Raw genomic sequence first — 13,005 nt, forward strand, 5'->3', positions numbered from 1 at the left:
GACAAAAATAATGACGAGCATTGCACCTTTTTCCAGTGTGCAACACAAGATTTTTTCCCGATAAACATGATCAAGATATGAAAACGAAGAGACCACGACAGAGAGGTTGAATATATAAGGGATCATAGCCACATATGGTTCACTTTAGAGAACTGTAAGGACACAATCTGCTTTAGCCAAAGCGAGAAGAGAGTTGCAATTGCAAAGGACCATGCTTGATTCCATCCCAAATCTTCCTTGGGAAGATCCCACGCCAAAAACAAAAGAGCGGAATATCGTTGAGGAACTTCATGGTGTACGACTCTCTACATATGACATGCCGGAGTGGAACAAGGATGCATTTGGAAAGGCAACCACATTTGGACAATGGTCAAAGCTATCAGTACAAAAGAAAAGAAAGGTCTTCCTATCTACAACCTGAAGAATGATCAAGCTAGAGCAATCCATATGAACGGGAGCAAATCAACATCAGGAGCATGTACAAATCGACATACAAAACTCTGTGTCAACAAGTCGTAACATCTGCATTTAGATCTCCATGTCTATGCATTTGCTTGGACTACATAACTAGACTACAAGGTAGGGCACGGCTTCCGTTTGCACTTGGACCACATGCCTACTCAATGATCAGGTTAATAGTCAAGTTAGCTTTTGCATTTCTCTACACTACAATCTACTATATGTAAACAAACTATCTGAAACGAGGCAGGACTATGTGCCACGTAACATAATATTAGCTGTCAATGTGACAACAAAATCAAATAACCAACCATGGCCTGTGTAGCTTCCGTAGCTTGCTTTCCTCGTCTTGCTTTTTAATTGTTCTCTGCCTATGTTTAACATCACTCTCTTCCTACATTTCTCCTACCCCTTTTCCTAACCCGTGTCAAAATGTAGGCGCCTGCGACGAAGCATCTCCAATATGCAACAATCATCTACAACTAGCCCTATGATCTATAACCTGCGATCTGCGAGAGGCACACGACCAGCTAGCACACCTGGCTTCGTTTCTTGACAACCGAGTGAACCATCCTGTATTTGATCAATTGGTTCCTTATAGCGATGTTGCATGGTCTATGTGTGTGTGTGAGAGAGAGAGGTGTAGAGAGACAATAAAGAAAGAGTGCACACTTTTTCTTATAGAGGCCTCGCAATAGTTAGAAGTTTGCACACCAACATACAGTACATTGTTCTTCCCTCTAAAAGCCAGCATGGAGCAACACAAAAGTAAGCATTGATGTGCATCCTTCCCTAGGCTCTCAATCCCTAATGACAGATGGAGAATCCAATATCCACAAAAAGAGCTTGAGCAAGACGAAAAATGCAGATGCAGTGGTGATGATAGACATGATAGCAACTTTGAACGTGATAGTCAACACAAGGGTAGAAGTCGCAAAAGAGGCGATGAGGGAGATCGTAGTAACGATGGAGATCAGGGTAGACATGATCGACATGAGCTTGAAGGTATGAAAGTCGAAGAGACCATGATAGAGAGGATGAATATCAAAGGGATCTTAGCTACATGGATGGTGATCAAAGGACTCACAGAGAGCATGACGATCGCATGGATATACTCGTAGTGGTGACGATCATGAAGGAAATGGCTAAAGTAGGAGGGATTGAGCTGATAAAACCCTAGCTCTTTGAAACGGCAACAATAGGAACTTGAGTTGTTCAATGTTAGGTTTCACGTGTCATGGATCATAGTTTCTTTGTGCATCTTGTGGGCTTTCGTGTTTGAAGGGAAGGGATTGTGCATGTGTCGTAAACAACAACATGTATGGTTGCTAATGCAAAAGATGTTATGAAGAGATATCAAGAGGTGTAGGTTGAGGTTATTTCCAAGTGATAAAAACATCAGTCAGGGGCGTACACGTGATCGCCCTACTGTTGCCACCTACATGCCTCCGCTTTGTCCTCTTAACTCTGTGTGCACCATCCAAGTGCTCCTGTTGCCCATGCAGCAACCCAAACAACATTGCTCCCATTCAACCCAAACTATTGTCCCGAGCTGCCGCTACTGCCTATCATTGCCCCACCTACGTTGACTCCGGCCATGGTGGTTTGCAGATAAGAGGCTCTAAGGTGGTGTCAAGTGAGGACCCATGAAGAAAAGGCGAGCTCAAAGCCAACTAGAGTTGAGGCCCACTCAAGTCCCGACTAGCTTAGAGGTATCCTACTACTAGCTATGTTGGGCAATGGTGGTCTATAGACAACTTTACAAGCAAAGTTAACAAGCCTCTTGTCATACTTTCTCAATGCCTTGCCCATGAGCACGTTGTGGCCTAGTAGATCGTACCCAAGATAATGCTTGTGAGTTGCACTAGCTTTGATGAAAGTGCACGAGGAGAGAGCAAGCGTTGGCATATCGAGTCACTGGGTGAGGAACAACTTTTCACTAGTAGGACCATCTATAAACCAACAGACAAAAATCTGTGTGAACAAGTCATAAAGGTTTGTTATCTGCATCCAGATCTCCATGTCCATGCGTTTGCATGAACTACACAACTAAACTACGGGGCAAGGCATGGCTTCCGTTCCTTGGGAGACACAGTGCCGACTCCCCACCATACACTTATCTATGGCATGCACTATATGTTCTACAGTTTATGTCATCTTCTGATTGCCTGACGAAGAGTTTAACTAGTCACATGGTTTTCTACAACTTGGCACAACAAACTCGCTTGAGACACCTAATCCAATGCCGGGTCAACTGTCCAATTTAAATTTTGCATTTATGTACACTACAATCTACTATATGTAAACATATTGTTTTTGACTCGCAACAACAGATCAAATACTATGCCGACAAAGCAAGACCTCATTTGAAACCTAGGGCAAACAAAGCCTACGGTGAAGATTACGTCCAATTGTGCCTTTTTATTGTGGACCATTGATACCGGTTGGCAGTCGTGACAGCAAAAAGGCTATCCAACCGCACAGCGTGGCTCCCACTTGCAACGGCAAGAATGGCTTCACCCTCGTAGGCCGCAGAGCTTCCATGGCGTCTCTCGGAATGCGCTTATTGCAAAATATACCTAACAGAGGCAGGGCCAAGAAGCTCTGGACTGTTTTCAGACAGATGATGCGAAGAGAGGTTTCTCCCCAGATGCTCTGAGAGATTATCAAGGGCAAGCAAATTCATGATCAGAGTTTTTTATGTAGTGATTTTTTGAAGAGAGGTGTCATGCGTGGTGATGCTTTGGTGGACATGTACGCCCACATCCCATCAGGACGCTCGTCAAAAACTTTTTGTGCTTTGAAAAGTACACCACCATTTTGAAGACATGTGGCTTTACGAAATGAACTGTCATGGGCAACCAAATTCATCATTTGTTTGCCAATCAGCTAGGCAATGCTTTGGTTGACATATATGCCAAGTGTGGTGTACTTTCGAAAGCACAACAAATTCTTGACGAATCTCTTGCGTGGATGCGGTCTTCTGAAATGCCTTGTTTGGGATGCAATCTTTTGGAAAGCATCGATTCCAGCATATGATGACAAAGGTGAGGCTGTGGGCTGTTGCCATAAGATGCAACTGAGGGCTTCTCCAAATGTGCTCACGTAGAAGGTATGCATTATTAGCAAGATGATAACATGGATAAACAAATTTATGATGAGTTTGTTGGTCAGACACTCTAGAAAAATTCGTCGCGCTTGCGAATGCTTTGGTCGACATGTATGCCAAATATGGTATACGTTTGCAAGCACCACAAGTTCTTGATGAGTGTTTGTCTGAGCTGCACTGAATGGAGGTTAGGAGGAGCTTCCTATCTGAGACGAATTCTCTTGGTATGCAAGCAATAAAAACTCTTCATAAGATTGTTTGTCAGGGATGTTGAGAAAAGATGTTGTGTTTGCCTATGCTTTGGTATGCTGTACTTTTGAAAGCACAACAAATTTGTTGATGAGCTTTTTCTCTAGGATGTTGCTTTTGATCGTTTTTAATGATTGTGAAGCGAGGGCCTCCCTTCAAATGCATTCACCTACGCTTGCGTTTTGAAGGCGTGTATGCAAGCTTGATATGGGTTAACAAATTTTCATGCCGAGTGTGGTGTACATTTGAAATTGCAAGTTCTTGAGGAGCCTCCTAACTGGAATACATTTCTGCAGAATGTATTGATTGAAGGATATGCTCAATAAAGCAAACTAGAAAGCTCTGAGCTGTTTTCTTTGTGAAAGAAGGGCTCCTCTTTAGATGCAGTCACCTATGCTTGCAGTTTTGAGGCGTGTGGCATTATGCAAGGCGTTGTGATTGGCAAATAATTATGATGAGATTTTTCATCAGGGGTTGTTGAAAAAAGACCTGCTTGACGATGTTTTGGTTGACATATATGCCAAGAGTGTTGTACTTTTGAAAGCACAACAAATTCTTGACGAGCCTCATGCATTGGGTGCGTTCTCTTGGAAGGCATTGATTGCAGAGTATGCTTGACAGCTCAATGCCTATTGCATGCGAATTGAGGGCTTCTCTCTCGATGGGGATAACTACTGTGTGTTTAGAAGGCATGTGGCATTATGCAAGACATTTATATGGATGTAAGGCCAAAGTTTTTCCATGCCTGAAGCATACGTCAATACCATGTAGGTATGAAAGCATGGCTGAAGTATGGTTTAGCCCTTGGAGCCGAACCGTACATGACCCTAATTATACTAAAAATTACAATGAGTAATGTTGTAATTTTAGGATGACTCTGAGCCATCCCAAGTATGAATGTCAATGAAAATTGAAATATGAGTGCTAAAAGTTGAGACTCGAGAGCTTGAAACTTGAACCAGAACATTGACTCAAGAAATCAAAAACCTCCCTTGATAATCAATGGATCAGAAAACACAAGACCAGGCAATTGAGAACCCTTGAAATGAACACGATGGCTGCCACTTAAATACAAAGCAAGCGAAAAAAGCAAAACCCATAGCTCACAACTGAAGTTCAGAGTTGGACCATTGAGTCTCAAAAGGTGTGAAACCAGGTTTTCCTCCATATGCAATCATCTATTCTTGCATTTTGAAAAGGTATGGCGTCTCATGCTGGAGGTTGACATGAAAAAATTGTTAGTGAGAGACTATAATAAAAGGATGTCATGTTTGGCAATGCTTCAGTCGACATGTATGCCAGAATGTGGTGTATTGACAAAAACAGAACAAGCACTTGATGACCTTATCCGGTACGCCATTCTACTGATCGCAAGATGTCCAACAAGGGCAAAACCAGGAAGCTCTGGGTTGTTGCAGATTTCAGCCAGCATCCCTCTGCCTTCTGTTCCATCACCACTTGGCCAGCATCTAGTCAGGGAATGTGGCTACCACAGGCATTTGCAGTGCTGCCAGCCCCCTCTCCAATTGCATTTATTTGTGTGGACAGCCCAGAGATATTTCCTTCTGGACCTTCGTGATTGGTTTTCAGGTCAATTCTCCCTCTTCTTATTGGTTGTGGTGCTTTACCTGGCACGGTTTTCAGACCACCTTTAGCCCTTGCTTTTTCAATGACTTGCGACATAAGATTTTTGGACTTTGATTCTGGCATAACGGATGGATTTCCCTCGGTGTTGCAGATATTCTCACAGAATATGGTTTTGTAGTAGACACTTGTTTTCTGAATGTGACTCGGTGGGGTATACCACTGCTACATCTACTTGGGTGATTCTTGCTCCCTCTTCCTCAACTTCTACCTCTCTACTTGTGAGCGTGCTGGGTGCAAAAGCGGTACGCGATGCATGCAGTGTGATGGACGGTCTGATGCCCTTGGCACATCCAGTTGGGTAAGAGGCACACCGCTTTTACCTCAACAATCTTCCACTTAAAGGCGAATGTGACGATAAGTGGCACTACTATAAAACCTAGTAGTATGTACATGAAGTAAAGAGAGGAATCTCATCTCTACCTATGCCCACTGGTTCTCTCAAAGTCCATGCATGCCGTTGTATAGGCTCTAGCAGTGTAGAAGCGTATATCCTTGCTAGAATTAGCATGCAGCAAGTATCCTATAATGACCTGCTCCACGATGCATCATGCTAGTGTCAGTCATCGCACGACTGAAATCCCAACTGCAAACGCTTCCACTACAACTACTATATCAGGTTTCGACACAAAGAGATCGTATATGAGTCTCGTAGGACTGATGAAAAACGCGTAATCTCTGCCAACATATCCATGGCAATTGCATCAATGCCATGTGCTGTGACCTCTATCAATCTATCTGTGACAGATATCTCAACGCTCATTGCATCACTACCACAACTTGTCACATATGGACGCTTCAATCCCGACTCCAGGGTAGTCATCACTCCTTCATCATCCATAGGGACTATATCCATGTTATCCTAAGAGGATCAATTTGCTGTTTTACTAGAGCATGGTTGCTCTAACTCTGCATCTACAGACATGTCGTGTACACCACTTTGGAGCTCATCGTGAAAGATACGTGTTTAGTTTTTCGCTGACACGACTGTAATATAATCGAAACTAAACCGTTTCGAACCTCAAATACATGCAATGGATAGATCAAACCAATCCTGGCTTCTCTTGCAATCACTAGCGATCCGCAATGCATCTGAAAAGCTTGCTCTCTAAGCAGTATGTGACATCCACTGTGACATCCACCGTCTCTCAATTGTTTCACTGAAATCAAACTCTGTCTTGGCTGAGGAACATATCGTACATGACGAAGTGTGTATGATGCGACGCTAGGCAATGACATACGTTCTCACGCTCTCTATATAACATGTTGAACCATCATTGAGTCACACACAATCAAGTCTTCTACTTAAAAACTACTAAACCAAGTCTTCTCAATGGCAATGAGTAGAACGCCAAAACGGCTCTAGAAAGTCACATACAATGCCAATCCACACTCAATGTACATCAATGGAGCGTCTATCCATAAGCAAGCGCCAAAAAGTGTGCAATCCGTAAGATCCGGTCTCTACAAAAACAATGCTCTCAACGGAGCTGATCGGCGCTCAAACGTGCTCGCCAAAATGCATGAAGAATCATACGCCTGCGCACTGAAATCAATGCCAAAGTAACCTGTGGAAACTTGTCAAGACCTTTGGCCAACGAGGTCCGAAAGCTAATGAAGCTATGCACAAAGAACAGAGAATAGATCTCTTCGAAAACCACAATGACAATACATTAAGACCATATGCAATATGGCTACCGAAATCTCTGAAACCGCAGAGAAGAGCACAAGTATGTCTACGTGGGTAGATGGAAGTGCATGCGAAGTAGATGAATCCGGAAAAGTATGTATCTGCCAAAACTTGTCAATGAAGTTCAACCTGTAGTGCCGATGCCGACAACTACGTCTTGATCGGAAAATGTCTGTCGGCCGGAAAAAATCACACCACCTGTAAGATCATCGCCGATGCCGATACTGATGCTGAGTGTCAGTCCTCTATAGAAGAGGCACCTCACATGAGCATGTCGATGATGTAGCCAATGTGCACTCTCTCTCTCTCTCTCTCTCTCTCTCTCTCTCTCTCTCTCTCATGTGCTAAGCCGAAATCGAGAAGAGGATACTGAATGCAAGGCCGTCGATGGCGAGGACACAAGGGATGTCGAAGATCAATGAGATGCAAGGAGATCGATTGTCAAAAAACCAAATCGATGTCGTAAGTTAAGAAGCATCGAGAGTTGAATCCAATGCCGAAAACGTCAACTAAAAAATACCTTCTGTTGTGCTGCTCAAATAGAACTTCTAAGAGTACAAACGGCTTTGAAAGGGGGTAAAAACCTTAGGACTCTGATCTTTCTCTCTCACATACTCTAAGCTTTCTCTCTATTCCTGCTCGAAAACTTTCTGCACAAAGCTATTGTACTCCAAGATTTACTTCACCTGCTACAAGTTGCTCCAGACAGACCTTAATCTCAATTAGCTTTGTGTGAACCTTAGACACTCAAAGAGGGGTCGCACGCGTCCGAGGAAGACCAAAGCTCTGATACCACTTGTGAGCATGCTGGGTGCGAAAGCGGTGCGCAATGCGTGCAAAGTGTGAGGGAGGAGAAGCAAGAGACACAGGCTCGCTCACAATAATTTGTGAGAGAGCCACTTATTCTTCTATCTAGTAAAGAATAAGATGTGTACAAATGATGGGTAGTCGGACGTCTCTAGCACATTCGGCCAGGGTAAGAGGCACACCACCTTTACCCCAACACTACGTGGGATTGTTTTGTCCAGGCACACCACCTTTACCCCAACACTACGTGGGATTGTTTTGTCCTGCTCCTTGATCATTATTCTGTTTGATGGATCTATGCTTACTCTTGGCACGTCAAGACACTTATCTTAGACATGTTCATCACTAGGAGAGTATCCTTTGGCATGTGGATGCTTTCTCGGTATTCTAATTCCTGGTGGTTTCGTAGTCTTGCCTCTCTTTGATGGAGCTTCTATCTTGCTTCTCCTTCGAATTATGGCAATTACCTCTCTTTGATGGAGCTTCTACCTTGCTTCTCCTTCGAATTATGGCAATTACCTCCTTAGTTTGGATGTACCTATGCAACCTTTTTTTGGTGAAGACCTTATGGATCATTCCAACTCTGGTGATGGCTTTCATCTCTAGCTTTGTGGTAGCCTCTCCCTTTGCACTTGCAGATCATGGCAAGATGTCTACTCCAAGGCTACAGCTTCTACTTGGACTGTTTCAAGGGGGGAGTTCTCCTATGAAATGTCTCTTTGACTTGCATAACGAAAGGCTCCATGGAGGTGCGAAATATATCACACATCACAACAGATATTGTGTGTCTGTCTTGGAAGGACATATCATTTTGCAGCTTATACTTTTTCGAGACGGCTTCCTTCCTCCTATGTTAGAGACTTCTCGCCTTGTTGCTGGTTTCCATCCTTGGAAGCTTTCTCGCCTTTTGGTCAGAGTGTTCCTCTTCAAGCAATCCCCATCTTGCTTCGTCTCCTATTGCTACACCGGGTTTCTCTATCTCAGTGGTGACGCTGTCTCTTTCTCTTAACTTTTTCCATGACTACTTCATCAACTTCGTCGTGCAACTTCATCATTGTCATCACAATCTTGATCCACATCACATTGGTGCTGCATGGGTTGTCGTTTTGTGGGTTTTGTGGTTTGGCGCTCATTCCTTCAAGATTTTCTTCTTCTCTAGATTTGTCAAGATTCATCCATTTTCCTCCATAGCTTCTTCTTCTCCAAATTTGTCAAGATTCCGCCATTGTCGTTGAGAGGGAGTGTTAAAGAGTTATGTTCACCTTCTAGATGCTTCCTCCTGGTACAAGGATCTCTAGCTATGCATAGGTTGATATGCTATAATATCCTAATATATGATGATGATATGGTTGATATAAAATGCCCCAAGCTTGGTAGCATGTAGTGACTAAACATTTTGGTAATTACCACTTACTAAACCCTAAGATAGAAAAAAATTGTTATTGAGAAAATGGTAGGATTTTTTAGGGTTTCTTAGCTGGTATGAATTTTTAACATTGTAGGAACAATCCCGAGAGACCTCATAGACGAGGTCCCTTGGAATTGTTCCTACGACATTAAAATTCTCGTTTTTTTTCCTTCTTCTTCTTCTCTCTCTCTCTCTCTCAAGCATGCACATTGTTTTAATGAATCCTCAGGCATCAGCAAGGGGCACCAAAATAGTTAAGTATAGGCAAAGCCCCAAGATTACCGAAATTCATTGCTAGGTCTAGTTTACTGTACCAAATCCAGATTTTTCCTGAACAACTACTGTCTCATTCTCAACTATGTCACTATCTGCATAGATATTATACATACAAACGTAGGCACCACCCACCTTCTCATTAAGGCATACTGCCTGTCTAAAAGCTCGTCTACCCTGCTCGACATCACCCCACTTTCGACAAGCACCCATAAGGGAGACGAATGAAACTAGATCAGGATGGAACGGTGTCTTGCCCATAATTTGAGCCGCACTTTGAAGTTGCCCTGCACGGCCAAACAGATCGACCATGCAAATCTGATGGCTAAAACAAGGAGGGATGCCATACTCTTCAGACATTGCCTCAAAATATGTTTGGGCAGTCTCTACTAAACCTGCATGACTACAAGCATTAAGAACACTTACAAATGCTACTCGATCCGGCTCGTTTCCTTCGCTGATCATCTTCCCAAACATGAAGAGTGCATTTTCGGCCCTTCCACTTTGAGCGTATCCTGAGATCAATGCGCTCCACGTGACAATGTTTCGCACTGGAAGCATATCAAAAACATCTTGTGCCTTTGCAAGCAGGCCACACTTGGCATACATATCCACTAATGCACTGCCCACAAAGTGGTTTTTCCTCAGTAGTCCTTTTCTTGTGAGTTCTTCATGTATCTCAATGCCCTTCTCTGCTACCCCTGCCGCACCACACGCTTTTAAAGCACAAGTGTATGTGACTGGATTGGGTGAAATTCCTTCCAGCTTCATCTGTGCAAAGCAATATAACGCCTCTTCATTATGCTCCTCATGAGCATACCCTGCAATGAGCGCATTCCATGTGACAACATTCCTCTCTTGAAGTAGATCAAACAATTCCCGCGCCTTTGCAAGTGCGCCACATTTTGCGTACATATCAACCAAACCACTGGCAACAAAGACATTTGTTTTATGCAGCCCTCTTCTTTCAATCTCAGCATGCAATTCATTGACCTTGTCCATCGAACCAATACTCCCACAAGCCATAAGCATGGAAGCAAATGTGACACCATTTGGAGGCACCCCCTCATGTTGCATCTGATGAAAAAGGTGAAGTGCTTCCTCACCATGCTCAAGCTTGGCATAGGCTGCAATCAACACATTCCAAATCACCACATTTTTTTGGGAAAATGTTTGAAATAAATCTTGTGCTTTTTGAATTAGTCCACATTCGACATACATGTTTACTAGTGCACTACACACATGAAGGTTTGACAATAGGCCTTTGCTTGCAATAACCTGATGTATTGATGCGCCCTTTTCCTCTGCACCAATCCTGCTACAAGCTTTTAAGATCAATACATAAGTCACTGGATTTGGAGATAGTCCCTTAGCCTGCATCTCTTCAAACATGTCCAAAGCTTCCTTGCATTTATTGTTGCACACATACCCTCCGATCAATTCATTCCAAACAACAACATTTACGATGGGAAGAGCATCAAACACTTCCTGTGCCTTCGTAAGATAACCACATTTGGCATACATGTCAACCAAAGCTCCCCCAATATAAACATCTGTATCCATCAACCCAAAAATCTGATCATGAATGAGCTGCCCTCTCTTCACATCCTTCAACTTTGCACAAGCTTTCAGGAGAGCAACAAGGGTGTGTGAGCTAGGAAGGAGAGCACAATCTTCTTGCATTTTTTGATACACCAAGAGAGCAAGTCTCTCCTCCCCATGCTTCAGGTAGCCATTGATGAGATGATCCCATCTAGACTTATCATCTGTTGGCAGTGTATGGAAAATCTTCAAAGCATTGCACATGCTTCCAACGTCTGCTAGCATGGAGAGAAGAAAGTTACTGAGGGTCACATGCGTTTGAAGCCCAGTGTTCTGGAGGTGAACATATGTGGAGAGCGCCAAGGAAAGGTTTCTGGCTTTTGTGCATCTGCACACGATGCACTCAAGGTTCTTGATTGATGGCTGTGGAAGCATTTCACCTTAAGTAACATTATTGTCATAATTGCGCACACACAAACATTACACATGCAGTGTCTTCTCTTGGATGCATGGCGCCTTGCCAGATCTGGAATGCCAGCCATGGCGATGGATGCTGAGAATTCCGCATGAGACAATCTGACAGGGGCCATGGTCGATCGGGCCCTCAATGATTGTGTTGTGTGTTCCTCGTGTAGCCCACTGAAATAGGAAAGGCCGGGTCCTTACCATGATTTTCTAAGACCCGGGTCAGACCCTTCGGGACGGACACGGTCCAATAACACGAGCCTCCATGGCCTTTCCCTGTCACACGTGATGGAGGTCACAATTTTCCTCTCCAGCATGGCTGCCTCTTCAAGCTCAGCAGCCCATGCGATGGGCACCCCTTCCCCTCGTCCAGCCCCCGGCTTCGCTCAGCTGATTGGTCATAGAATTCACAGTCGGCTTCTTTTTCATTCTCGTTCAGATCGTCCGTCCGCCTAGTGTGGGGCCGACCGGACAACCCTCCAAGGCGCCTATGCCCAAGTAAGGCGCCACCTCAGAGTGACATAGGCCTAAGACCGCAAACATGGCTGTGGAAAGGAAACTCTTGAACAACAGTGGCAAGATATAGCGCAAACATGGCAGAAGCTCTTGGCTGTTTTACCCAGATGCGTCCTTGAAGTGCCCTCATGGGAGGATATGCACAGCAAGGCTAGCCGAGGAACCCTATCATTTCAGCACTTATACAATCCTTAGTATCATCAAAGCAACTTGTTCATTTTGGATCAAAGACGGGTAAGCCCCTTGATGATCAACGTCCACACAAACAAAGGATGAGTATGGTGTTGAGTGACAACGATGAATCCAAAATCATAACAAGAAAGGGATCAAGAAGAGAAGGGAATGAGGAGGGCGAAGAGAAGAGGGAGGGTGATGAGCAAGTAGAGTTAGGTGAGCCTGAGGAGGAAAAAGAGCAAAAGGAGCATGATCATGAGAATGATGAGAAGCCATAAAACGCAAACATGGCTGTGGATTGCTACTAAGGGCTGTTGGAGGGACATGTTGTGCTATGCTTTGGTTGATACGTAGGGCCAATGTGGGACCCTTACATAAGCACAAAAATTATTGATGAGCTTTCTATGCAAAATTTGTGTCTTGGAGCGCATTGATTGCAAGATATGCCCAAGTTGGCTATGAAAAGAACGCTCTTTGCTGTTGTAACTAGATACGAAGTGAGGGTTTCTTGCTAGACAAAATCCATGAAAATTATTGATGAGCTTTCTATACAAAATCTCGTAACTTGGATCGCCTTGATTGTAGGATATGCCCAACATGCTTATGGAAAGGAAGCTCTTGGCTATTGTAACAAGATGTGAAGTGACCATTTCTTGCCCAACGAAGTCC

General features: G+C 43.8%; 1 protein-coding gene across 1 annotated transcript; it reads right to left on the minus strand.

Moving 5' to 3' along the window:
• Nucleotides 1-9,598: 9,598 nt before the first annotated feature.
• Nucleotides 9,599-12,331, minus strand: LOC147460558 (pentatricopeptide repeat-containing protein At2g03380, mitochondrial-like). Its single transcript, XM_086508007.1, has one exon. The coding sequence runs from the start codon at nucleotides 11,614-11,616 to the stop codon at nucleotides 9,667-9,669; it is 1,950 nt and encodes a 649-aa protein (XP_086364133.1). The 5' UTR covers nucleotides 11,617-12,331; the 3' UTR covers nucleotides 9,599-9,666.
• Between the last annotated feature and the right edge of the window lie 674 nt (nucleotides 12,332-13,005).

Source organism: Adiantum capillus-veneris, chromosome 3 (assembly GCF_014529385.1).
Source record: "Adiantum capillus-veneris isolate H3 chromosome 3, ASM1452938v2, whole genome shotgun sequence".
Lineage (NCBI taxonomy): Eukaryota > Viridiplantae > Streptophyta > Polypodiopsida > Polypodiales > Pteridaceae > Adiantum > Adiantum capillus-veneris.

What these genes read in the sequence shown, in the direction of transcription:
- LOC147460558 (XM_086508007.1), bottom strand. Translation starts at nt 11,616, where the DNA reads ATGCTTCCACAGCCATCAATCAAGAACCTTGAGTGCATCGTGTGCAGA.